At 46.8% G+C, this 12,352-nt stretch overlaps 1 protein-coding gene across 17 annotated transcripts in view; it reads left to right on the top strand.

Annotated features, from left to right (window-relative positions):
• KCNQ2 (potassium voltage-gated channel subfamily Q member 2) overlaps positions 1-12,352 on the top strand; it is a 69,783-nt gene that overhangs the window by 45,047 nt on the left and 12,384 nt on the right. For 8 of the 17 annotated variants that reach the window (XM_068700461.1, XM_068700455.1, XM_068700457.1 and 5 more), the window contains 3 exons: positions 3,438-3,661; positions 4,073-4,181; positions 4,697-4,828. In XM_068700461.1, coding sequence (XP_068556562.1) covers positions 3,438-3,661; positions 4,073-4,181; positions 4,697-4,828 — 465 coding nt within the window. Of the gene's footprint in view, positions 1-3,437; positions 3,662-4,072; positions 4,182-4,696; positions 4,829-7,264; positions 7,373-12,352 lie in introns of those variants that run through there. The other 9 variants (XM_068700462.1, XM_068700456.1, XM_068700460.1 and 6 more) reach the window with 4 other exon arrangements.

Genomic DNA, 12,352 nt, shown 5'->3' with positions numbered 1-12,352 from the left:
CAGAGGGGTTCAGACAAGAGCTCAAGCCCCCAGCATCCTAAGGAGGCTGGGTGGCAGCTCATTTAAAGGTTAATTTTCGTGCATTTTCCTGCTGAGTGCTGGGCCACTAAAGCAGTGAGCACCCTTCTGTCAAGTGCTGGGGATAGGGATCAGTCCTTACATGCTCCTCCCTTGGGGGCTCTCGGTTTTCTGCCTGGCCACAGAAAAAAAAAAAAAAAAAAGTCAATTCAGCTTCTTGCATCCTTTGTAAATTCAAGCCAAGATCTGAAAGTCTTCTGAACCTTCCCTGAAGTCAGACCGGAAACATTTTTAATAGCTGCCAACTTAAAGTAGTTACAAAGATCCAGGAAGCAAAGCACATCCTATTACGCTGTTATGGCTTCCCATAATCTCTGATTACAAAGCCAGCGGTTATTTTCCCTTCCCTTCCCCCTGGAACGAGCAAGGTGCGTGCAGTGTGCCCACACTGCTCTCACCATCATGACTGCAAGCTTTGATTCGTGTTGTGTGTGGCTGGATTACCGCTCTCCTCGTGTTCATGTCACCAACACATATGATGTCCACTGATCCCAAGTCCATTTCCCATTGAGTGACACCTAACCCACTTCTCTGGCACGCTCTGTGTCACTCTGCATGACTTTCTGGTTAAACGAGAACATGATCTTGGATTAGCTGACAACACACATCTCTCTGTATGTATTTGTTTCTTTTGGACTCTTGCCCGCCAGCTCCTGCAGACCCCAGCAGCATCCCCCTCTGCAGGGATTGGGCTTGCATGCGAATTCCAGGTGTCGTTTCCAGTGAGAGAATTGCATGGCAGAAGGAAAACTTCAGTGAATTGTTCATATCGTCTCATGTCGTCCTTGTTGAAACCCCAGAGTTCCATCAGGTGTTGGGTTTTTGTCTGAGGAGTGAGTGCTCAGCAACAAAACCCACCCAGACCCTAACTGTTCATCAGATTTCTACGAGAATTTTTAAAACATAAAAGTATTGCACCTTGTGCTATCAGGCTTGAAACCCTTCCCTCAGATTCCTCCCTGAGCTCAGTGCTTTCTTTTTGGCCTTTTGTGGGTCTTGCAGTCATCTGCAGCACGTTTACTGTGGAAATGGGAAGGGCCCCAAAGCAAAGGCCCTGCTTTACTCAGTGATAGGCAACTGGGTTTGTGCTGAAATTGGTGATGGGAGCAACAGGGATGAGGCACAAAGAGATTGTTTTGAATTCTGAATGTTCATGTTTTGCAGATTTTTTTTGGTGTAAAACTTATTTTAAAAAAGGCTGGATAATTCAGTGCATTAATGCTACTGAAATACAGTAGATTCCAGAATATTATTATTTTTTTTAATTAACTAAAATCAAGAAAAAAAATCCAAATGGCCTACTTAGGATGAAATGACAAATAAAACCTCAATCTGGCTTCTCACCCAGGAAATGCAGAGAAAGAATTGCTTTTTAACATTTGGTTGCTGTGTATGGTGCTGTTGGTAGCATCAGGGCCCAAAGCTCACATCCAGAAAGGTATTTGGGCACATGCCTGCTCCTGGATTCCTGTACAGATTTGTGCCTCCCGTCTGATTTTCAGCTGTGCTGAATGTCTGCTGGCCCCTGGCTTTCAGATGCACTTTGCAGGTGGAAATTAAATCTCCAGCACCTGTCTCTGCAGTTTCACTGAATTAAAAATGCATCGTTAATTGGATGCATTTTTCTACTTTTCCTTTTCTTCTCAAAACTTGATCACGAGCAGATTTTATCTGCATCCTTCGGCCTGCAGTTGTTGCCCAGCCAATGGTCAGAGGCAGCCCTGTCCTGCACTGGGCAATGCCAGCCAATGCTGCCTAAGCACCTTGCTGCCCGTGTAAATGTTCCGTGTCTCACAATGTGAAGTGACTTTGTAAAAATAGCACCTTCTTACTCAACAAATCTGCCCCCCGTGTGTCTTCAAGTCACGCCTTCTTCCTCTCCTGACAAAAACAAATGTCTGGTGCTGTCAGCGCAGCTGATGCAGCTGGGAGAAGGGAGCTGCAGTTTGCTTTGCTTCAAACAGCAGCAGCAAAGTTCTGGCTGAGGAACCTCGTGCTGGGTTTGAAGGCAAAGGAGGAGCGTTTGCTTCTGAGTTTTAAGGTGGCATTGCCGAGAGACAGAAAAAAAAACAGGCCTTTGGTTGGTGACCTGGAAAGCCGACATGGAAATCAAAATTCCAGCAGTGTTGTGCCTGCAAACGGAGGCGGAGCGTGTGCAGCAGCAGGATAAGAGGCTGCTGCAATGGTGCAGGGTATTGGAAATGAAATCCTTGGGTTTGCTCCATTTTGAGTCGCCTGTTTACAAAATCTTAGCTCCACGCACAGGTGCCTTGCACTGGTTGTCAAACCTTTATTGGTAGATTTTAATTATCAATCGCTATTCAGAGAATATCAAATTGTCCAGAACCCTTTGCAGTTGGGTTCCCCCGGGGCTGTCTCTCAGAAGCTGGCCCTTTCCTAAAGATTCATACGAGCTTTTTGGTTTGCAATTTTGGTGTGAAAATTTGTCATCGTCATTCGGATGGAAGTTTTTGTTTACAAATTTCAGAATTTGGAAAATAATTAAAGCTGGCTCAGCTGACAGTTTCTCAGTGACCTTCTTTTCAAAGCATTATTACACATTATTAAGGAAATTGGATTCTAATAGAAAAACATCAATAAATTGCCGTATTTTGAAGCTGTAAAATTCTGCTTTGTATATTTATGGAGCCTGTAGCAGACCTGCAGCTAGGTGGTAGTTGGCTTTGAGATGGAATCTTTATAGGATATAAAGGAGTTGTGTATTTAAGTGTTCATATTGAAGTATTTAAATATATGACTGGAAAAATGCTCTTTGGAAGATCTAAAAGGGGCAGATTGTATTTTAGGAGGGCGGAAGGACAAGGGCAAATGAAGGGGGAAGGACAGGTTTGAGCACCAGAAATAAAGTATTTCCAAGTAAAGTTAAATATCTAAGGTAAAGGCTTTTTTATTGGTATTTTCTTATCAGATGTAGGGTTTTGGAAGGCAGTTGTGAAAGAAAAGCTTCCTCGCTCATGATCGGAGCCGATCAGTGATTTAAGGACTCATAACCTCATCGTTTAACGTCATTCTGTCCCGCCAGCCCTGGCATCCCACGAGGGGCTTCTGTTCAAGTCCTCATTATTTTTTCTCTCTTAATAACCATTCCCATTTCACTCATTATGGCGGAAACATTTCTACAACGCTTAAAAAAAATAATAAATAAAATAAATATATATCTTAAAAAAAAAAGAAAGAAAGAAAGAAAGAAAGAAAAGCCAACAGCAAAGCTACATCTCACTGCTGCTTGGAAGTGCTCTTGGTTTCTAATGGCTGGTGGGGAAGGACTGCGTGGTTTCCAGAATGACTCCTCCTGCTGTCTCCTTTTTGTCTTTGTTTCAACGTGTTTCTCTGAACAGTCAGAAGGTCAGTTTGAAAGATCGTGTCTTCTCCAGTCCCCGCGGTGCTGGCACCAAAGGGAAAGGCTCTCCACAGGCTCAGGGCATCCGGAGGTCCCCCAGCGCTGACCAGAGCATCGAGGACAGCCCCAGCAAGGTGCCCAAGAGCTGGAGTTTTGGAGACCGCAGCCGAGCCCGGCAAGCTTTCCGCATCAAGGGAGCTGCGTCCCGGCAAAACTCAGAAGGTGGGGGCTTGGGAAAGTGTGGGTTTGGGGTCCCGTGGGACCTTAAAACCCATGGGTAACACTGACACTCTTTTCACCATCTAGGAAGGGCAGAGCTGCAACCTGGGGTGCTTAAATAGGTCTGTGACCCCTTCCAGCCCTTTAGCCAGGGTACAGGATTATAGTGAGAGAGGAAACCCCTTGCTGACATCCATGGTAATTTTATATTTATATAGGGCTGAGGAAGGAGAAAGGGTCCTGCATTGCTGGATGTCGCCTTAGCATGGCTGGGGATGTTCTCACTGGGATGCTCAGCAAAGAGCTCTCAGTGCTTCCCCCAGGGTTGCTGTTTGCAACCCAGTTTCCCCTTCCTTGCCTGGTGTGGGGGAATAATAACACGCTGTCTTTTATTCCTACTTTTCCCCAACCCAGAAGCAAGCCTCCCCGGAGAAGATATTCCCGACGAGAACAAAAGCTGCAACTGTGAGTTTGTGACCGAAGATTTAACGCCGGGACTGAAAGTCAGCATCAGGGCAGTGTGGTAAGAGAGGGAGAAAATGGTCCAGAAAAAGATATGATAGGAAAAGAAAAAGAAATGTAAAGTCCATGCAGAGATGGCAAATGCTGAAATGCCTGTGCTGCAGGCTGTTTTTCCCCTGGGTGGCCTGCCCTCCTTTACAGAAAATTCTGCCAGAAAGGGCAATTTTTGCTGAGGGAAGGAATAAATGCAGAAACAGGAAAATCCCCTGCAGGGATGCATCCAAGCGATCGTTCTCACTAGCTCTGAGATTTAATGCTGACATTTATAAAAGTGGCGCAGAGAGGAGACCTGCACAGCTGATAGTCTGGAGGGCATTGGTGTCCCCTGGTGCAGACAGGACTTCAGCTACGAGCCCCATCCCCACTCCTCTTGCTTCATCCTCCCCCAAGCTCACAGGGCTGGGATTCATTCCAGTTTCCCTCACCTCCCTGCGTTGTTTTTTTTTTATTTCCCGCTGCGCAGGCCAGGCTCCAGCCCAGGGACTTGATTTCCCCTTTTTTCTCCCTCTCCTGCAGCATTATGCGATTCCTCGTCTCCAAGCGCAAATTTAAGGAGAGCCTTCGGCCCTACGACGTGATGGACGTCATCGAGCAGTACTCGGCCGGTCACCTGGACATGCTCTCCCGGATTAAAAACCTTCAGTCCAGGCAAGAGACCCCTCTGCTTGCTTCACTTTTTCCCTGCTTTTTTTGTTCGCTGCGGGGATGTTGCCATGGGAGAGACACTTTCCTTTGCAGCTAAAACTGAATTATTTTCTTCCTAAGAGGGAGCCTAGAGGAAACATCGCTGCTCGTGGCTGGGACCCGCGGGGATGAGCAGGACAGGGAGAGCACACAGAGCAAGCACTGGGGTTATACCAATAAAATTGCCTTGTTGCCCACCCCAGGACAGCCCTGATAGCTCGTAGCAAGGTTTCTCCCTCTTCCAAAACCCACAGCATTTACAGCTCATCCCCCTGCAGGCTTTACTTTGGGAGTTTCATCCAACCGCTGATCCCATGGCCCTGATATCCTGTGTTGAGGACCAAACCCCAAGCCCCAGCACCCCAAGCTGTGTCAGCTCAGCAGAAGGAGCCCCGGCTCTGCTGAGCACAAGGACACCCAGAACAGGAGGCAGGGCTTGGCCTCGGGCTGTCTGCGATCAAAATAGTTCACAATTTACTTTTACACTTGGATAACAAAAGTATTTCCCCTGATGGCTGCAGCAGCCGAGCTTCCCCTGGAAGTCATTGGGGAGGTTTTCCTTTAATTTCCAGCCTATTTAGGTCCTTGAAAATGTGCAAAAAATAAACCTTTTTAGGTATACAAGTGTGTACCCCAAGAATTGGATATTTGTCATATGTAAAAGAGGAATCCTTCTTCTCCTCCTCGTCTCTCAGAGACCATTTTAATGTTGCTGCTTCCAGTGTTCAGGCAGTGGAGGCAACTTTCTCAGTGTTGCTGCATACCATGCATGCATTTCCCATTGCCAGCCCTGTTGCCAGAAGGTAAATTCTCCCTTGTGATGCAGACTAAAATATCCCGGAGAATTTCCTCTCTTTGAGCCTCTCACCCTCATTCAGCGCAGATTGAGCGATTATGGATCTGCGATGTGCAGCTGAATCTGGAGGGGGAAGAGGAGGAGGAAGGGATTGATATTCCGTATTTTGACAAGCTGCAGCCTGAAGCCTCCAGGCAGCCTCTGCAGCTGGGGGCGAGCTGTTGGGGTTGGCATCTCCACTGGCTCCAGGGGGTCCCCGGAGTTCTCAGCCCCCCAGGATGGTGCAGCCGACCGTCAGCTGGCCTTTACACGTTCCTATTGACCCTTTGAGGTGGTGTGCTGCAAAGGCGAGGTGGTTTGGTCAGTTGGGATTTTTTGGGAGGCTGGTGTAAGGAATTGAAGTTTTTGAAAGACCAAACTGAATTGTCCCCTTAGCTGCACCAGTGGGATCGTGAGGCAGAAGTCCCAGGGAGAGGACTAGGCAGGGACAGCCACCCACCCCATTGCAGGGACGTCAGGGGGACCAGGAGATATTTGAAAGCCACGTGTGAAGGACCTGGATTTGGGATCTGGGGCTAGAGGGTAGCTTCAGTGGTCTCCCTGTCCTCCCCCAAGCAAGAGATCAGTGATGGTAACAGGACCAGAGCCCCTTGGGCTGACCTTTTGAAGCCTGCATCGTGGCAGCGAGATGGGCACAGACCCCCTGGCTGCTCACCAGCCCAGTATAATAGGAAAAGGCCCCCCCTGAAGTAGAGGTGTGTGCCTGGGGTGCCCATGGCCAGCACTGGGGCAGGACCAGCTGGTGATAAAGTGTGGTGTGCCCATCTACTGGAGCCCAGGGAGGCTGTCAGGGGCCAGCTCAGAGGAGAACGTATATTTTTACTCCCTTTCATCAACCAAAGCGCTGTGCTCTCCCTGCCTGCTCAGCTCTGCGGGGCCAGCTGGGACCTCCCGCAGCCGGGGCTGCGGAGTAAAGCTGCAGCCGAGCAAATTTCTGGCGTGTCGACGTGCACTTTCCTCTAACCATGAATGCCTCTGTCACTGTGGTGTGTCTGTAACGTGCTCTTTTCAGTGTTGTGTTCACACCGTCTCGTGCCTCATCCCGACACCTTGCCAGCCACGGATGTCTCCCATTCATTGAGTTGCACGGTCCCACAGCGTGTCTCGCCGACCCCAACGGCTCGTGCATTTCTGAACGAGCTGAGGATGTGTTCTCTAGCGGTGTAACTGAAAGGAGAATGAGTATTTGTTGTTTCTTGTCCAACCATCTCAATGGGATATTGCTGCAAATATATTCCAGAGGGTAAAGCATGTTACCTATAATATCTGGGATGCGGGGGGTCTCCTAATCAGCAGTGATGTTTCCGCGATGCCAAAAACCTCCAAATCTTACCCCAGGGTGGGTAAGATTCTGGCTTTCACCGACGACAAGTGGTAGGAAAGAAACCTCTGTTTTCAGCAGAATATATTTTCAATTTCTCTCTTTCTCTCTCTGTCGTTCTGTTTTTCAGTTGTTTCTTTCTGCAACTTTCTGACCAACTTTTCTCTACATGTTGCTTCATTATGCATTTTGCTGGTGTCTTTTTTCTTATTTACTTTGCCAGGATAGATATGATTGTGGGTCCCCCGCCCCCTTCAACTCCCCGGCATAAGAAGTATCCAACCAAAGGACCCATGTATTCTTCCAAAGAATCTCCCCAATACTCGCCTAGGTTAGGATTCACAAAAATGCCGCTTTCTCTGGATTTTTCATTTGCTTAATGTCAAACCCCTTTCATGCCAGTTATATGACGGCATTTATCACTTCGCAGCTTGCTAAATCGTGACTCAGAAGGGCTCGCTACTCTGGGTGTGCTCCGATTTACTTTCAGTAATGAGCTTTCACACCAGGCAAGCCAAAGGAAAAAAAAAAAAGGGACATCCATACTGTCATTAATAACCATCAGTTTCTTCAGCTAGCATATTTCCAGTCTTCTTCTAGGTGCTGGTGAAATTTATCTTTAAATCTCATAGTGTATCAGACTATCTTCAAATAGAAAAACAGAATATTTACCCAGAAAGCCAATATAAACGAGACCATCTACTTTACAAAAGAACAAATGCCCTACATGCAAGTGAAGGAGGCTCTGCTTGCAGTTCTTTGGACTGTGAAATGAGTTCATCTCGGTGGGCAAAGTAAGAATGAAGTGTTTCGTGCCTGAGAAATGCAGTGGTCTCATTTTGCTGATGCACCTCTAGTGACCACGGAGGTAAAAACCCTTAAAAAGTTACCACCACGAGACTCACGTTCAGAAAAAGGTCCCAGTTTTGCATGTAAAAATAAAAGGAGTCCAACAAAGCCCTCAGCCATTCAGTGAGATTTTCTTATTGCCCTTATTAAGTTCTCATTTTAGATAAAACGTGCCCAAAGCTGATGCCAAAGCTGAACCCCACCCCTTTTGAGGCATTCTCAGGTCTGGGCAGCAGAGAACTGAGCAGCATTTTCACCGTGTATTGAGACCACTGGATCACAGGGCAGGTATAAATACTTGCTGAAAGTTATTTTCTGTGTACACATAGTAGGTGATTTTAAATGCAGCAAGCTTAGCCTCAGCTATGTTTTTTTTCCTTCTAAATATACTTGCCCTCCCTAACAGCTAATACATGACAAATCTCTTGATTTTTATTTAAGCGGCTCTGACTAATCTTCACTAGAGGAATGTGAGTAAAAGGAATATTGAAAGCTTACCTTTCCCACTCAGCCAGCTCAAAGATTAAATAAAATAAGTAGAGAATTTTCCAGAAGCCCCAAGCTTCAGGCTTGGGAAAAAGATGCTTTCAGAAAAGCGTTTTTTCAATCTCCTTCCCCCAGATGATGATGCCTCAAACAGGTCTTTAAAATGAAATAAATTTCGTACGTGTAGCAACATTTAGAAATTAAAATTAAAATACAGATTCAGATGGATTATTATTATTTTTTTTACTTATAAGGTTAGGTGTGCATAAGCCTTCAGCAGAGTTAAGGTTTCCGTGTGAAACCCAGTGCCTTGCACACAGAAAAGGTGATGGATGGATACTAGGGGAAGAGATCCAAAATGTCCCAAGCTGAGATATTTATTTTTATTCACTCCAAGCCTGGTGCTTTATCAGCTTAATGTTAATGAGTTTCTCCCCCTCCCCTTTATTTTTACTGTTTCTACTACTGACTGTTGGATTAAAAATCTAGTTGCAGTTGCCCTCTAGGCTCCTGCGACATTAAGATATTTGGTTTATAACTGCTCCCTTTCTAAAGGAATTTTCCCATTTCTTTCCTGAGCTGTGGCTGAGAGGCTCCAGCAGGCAGCAGAGTACAGGAGGCTGCTGAAATCTGTTCCAGCCCATTAAAGGACTGATGCTGTCCTTAATTTCAGGCAGCTGCATCCTCCCACATACACCAGTGGGAGTTGCGAGGTGCTCCAAGCACTTGATGGATGTGTCCCAGAGCTCTGAGCAGCCCCAGCCCCAGCCCCAAAACCCTGGGTCAGCCGCTGTGATCGTCTCCATCATCTCAGTGTGATGTGGGGTCCCCAGGGGCTACAGCAGCCTCTCCTTTTTAGCCTGCACATCCCCGCTTTAGCCAAATAGTGCCCAGATTATATGAAAACACCCAGTGAGGGAAGAGAAACCAAACCCGGTGATGTCCCCTGAGCTATCTCAGCCCCATGGATTGCACTGTGGTGCTTTAGTGATGAGGGGCTCAGTTCAGCCCAACTATTTCTGCAAATAGCTCCCAGCAAAGGCAGCTGGACCCTACTGGATGTCCATGGCTGTGGTTTGGCCGCGGGTGTTTGCTCCATGCTGTGCACCCAGAGAATTTGGATTAAATCACCCGGCCTGCTCGTGTAGCATGGACCTGCTCTGAAATAGGTGCAACCTCAGCTGGAGCTTTTAGACAAAGAGATGATGGTCAAAATACGTCTAGAGCAAACTTTATTGAAAAATGAGGAGGTAAGTAGCCAGTCACATGACATGGATGAAGGGGGTTTGGCTTCAATGCCTGGATTGTGTAACAAACTATAAAAGATAAAGAAAACAGAAAAGAACTGAATATATATCCCCAAACAATTCATTTTTTACCTCATTTGAGCTGTTTGACCTTTTGATGTCTGCTTCTGGCCCGAGGGTGACATACTACACCTCTTTGCATGTACTGTTAGCATGAAGCATAATGAAGCATGAGAAAACCTGCACTGTGGCTGATGCAAGAATTTACATTTTTTTTGTATCATGAGAAAGAAGGAAAGATATCAAAGCTCACTTTAAGGAGCAACCCGCTTCTCTCCCCCTCCCAAGCTAAGACCCAGCAGAGCATATCGAAGGCAGCAGATGGCTTGCTGTCATGCCTCGTCAGAAATCTTTGAATCCTCTTTTGCCATGAAGGGAGAAAAGCACGGGCATCTTCCAAAGCCCCAGCTGAAGGCTTCCCTCCACACGTTTGTGTTCAACACATCCCAGAGAAGTGTTGGGAAGGCACAAGGCTCCCGACGAGATGTAGTGCAGGAGGGGGATTTGGCTTCTCTGGGAAGATTCGTGGTCCCTTGTCACGCGGTAGGAATATGCCCTGTTCCTCACCGCTTGCAAAGGTGGAATATGATATCCCTTCTTCATCTTGTGAGCTTTGCTGCCCAATTTGGACAGGACCCCAGACTCTTTCATAATGGCTAAAAAGGCCTCCTGCTCTTTGCTGATGGCTGTGTCTTTGTGGTGCTCAGATAGGCACAGCTGGGTTGTGAGCTCATGGAGAAATTCCTCTCTTCTCTTTTATCAGGCGAGGCACGAACGATATCTCTGCACTTGGCTGAGGGTGCGAGCACTCTCCCCTGGTTTCTAGCTTCTCCCATGGAGAGCAGTGAGGTGGGAGACCTCGAGCCTGGTTTCTCCCACCCAGGCACCAAGAGAAGGGCTTGGTCACCTTCATCTGCCCCTCTCTGCTCTGAGACCAGTGTCCCCCAGCTGCCCACCGCACTGTGCTCGGTGCAGACCCTGCCTCAAAGGTGAAATCTGGCTCTGGTTTCTCAGAGCTGCACAAGATGACCCCCTCAGGGCTGGGTTGTGTTATAGCCAGGAAGGGAACGATCCCATCAGGAGTTCTCCTAGGCACTACTATCAAGGGCACACAGGCAAGGGCTTCTCAATGCTTTATGGGTGAGCTCTGTGAAGGGCTTCGGTCCTGCTTTTAAATCACAGCAGGTCTATAGGCAAGTTGTCTCCATTCTGATGGAAGAAGTCAGTGCTTTTCTACATGATACTGTCAATCCCTCTGTCTGTGAAGTGCACCTTGCCCACCGTGCTTCACATGGTTCATATGAGCTCAGTACGGAGAGCTCTTCTCTTAAGGACATGGAGGAGAGCAGAAGTCCTTCCTGAAATTCTGCAAGGCTAGAAATAGGGTTGCAAAAGGCTCTTTCTGCTATTAGGACACCCAGTAGCATGGCTATGTTCAGTTTTCCTCTCTGTTATCAGTCTGTCCTGCCTCCCTGCTACACTCAGCAGCTGTTGAAGAACATCTCACGTTCATTAGTGCACACGTTTTGGTGGTAGTGTTGTGCTAGGCGTGACAGAGCACCCTGATTTTTCTTGGCCTTCCCAATTATTCAGTAGTGATTAGGCTTTGAGCCTCTTAAAACGCATGTTCATTGCTTTACTAGGTTACTTGCTTGTGCATACAGGAGAGGAGTTCGTACAGTGGCTGTACCACGCCTTGACTTGTGATTCCAAACCAAGGTAGCCCGAGGTATCCGATTTAATACCTCTTTGCTTACATGGTAGCAACATTGTCTTAGGATTCCTTGTGCTGTATGTCATGTCAGTAATTGCATCCCTTGTGGGGAGTTCCTGTACATGTCGATAATTTGCTTCTCCCGTTACAAGAGAGAAATAAGGCATGCATATTCCTCACACTTGTAATTATAGCACTTGGTGCTCCTTGTACTCCTGTGCTTATATTGCTAAGCAAAGGATCAAACACGACTTTTCAAATTTAATAGTATTCTGTCGCATCCCTGCCCAAATGAAGTATCTTCTGGGATCAAAGCTAAACTCCAAAATAATGGTTGGCTTACATTTTCCGTCTTTGGTGTGATGTGCTCACCCACTTCATCTCTTTGAGCCAGACCTTCTGGTGCTGTAAACTGCTGTCGCTTTAATATAAGCCAAGGGAGCCACGCTGGTCTATACCCACTGATATCTGTCCCTTTATGTCAACAGCCAACATATGTATTAAGTCCCTGTCACATGTGAAGAAAACAGATGGCTCTTGTGTTGAAATAGCCTCACGTCTCATTCCTTTCCTTGGTTTTTGTTTGTTCATTTTCCCCTGTCTGTCTGTGTTCAGCTCCTTCCTTTTCCTTCTCCTGGTGCATGGACCCATGGCCCACACGGCAGAACTGCGTAAGAAGCATTTTGAGTTTTCCACTCAAGATACCTCAACTTGGTTTCAGTCAGATTGATTAACCCTTCTTTTCCCCTGCCACCCTTACTTTTGGTGCATTATGCAAGAGTAAATTTTGCCTGGTGTAGAACTGGGTTGTAAACTGGGCTGTCATTAACAAGCTATTCCAAAACTGGGTTGCTCCCTGGATTTTGGAGGGATCAAGCCTCAAGGCTTACTCTCTAGAAAATTATTCATTTGGTACCTCAAAAAAATTTGACTTCCAGCTTCGAGACTGGCTCTG

The sequence above is a fragment of the Anas acuta genome, chromosome 16 (assembly GCF_963932015.1).
Source record: "Anas acuta chromosome 16, bAnaAcu1.1, whole genome shotgun sequence".
In the NCBI taxonomy this organism is placed as follows: Eukaryota; Metazoa; Chordata; class Aves; order Anseriformes; family Anatidae; genus Anas; species Anas acuta.
This window is presented reverse-complemented; position numbering and strand designations above follow the sequence as displayed.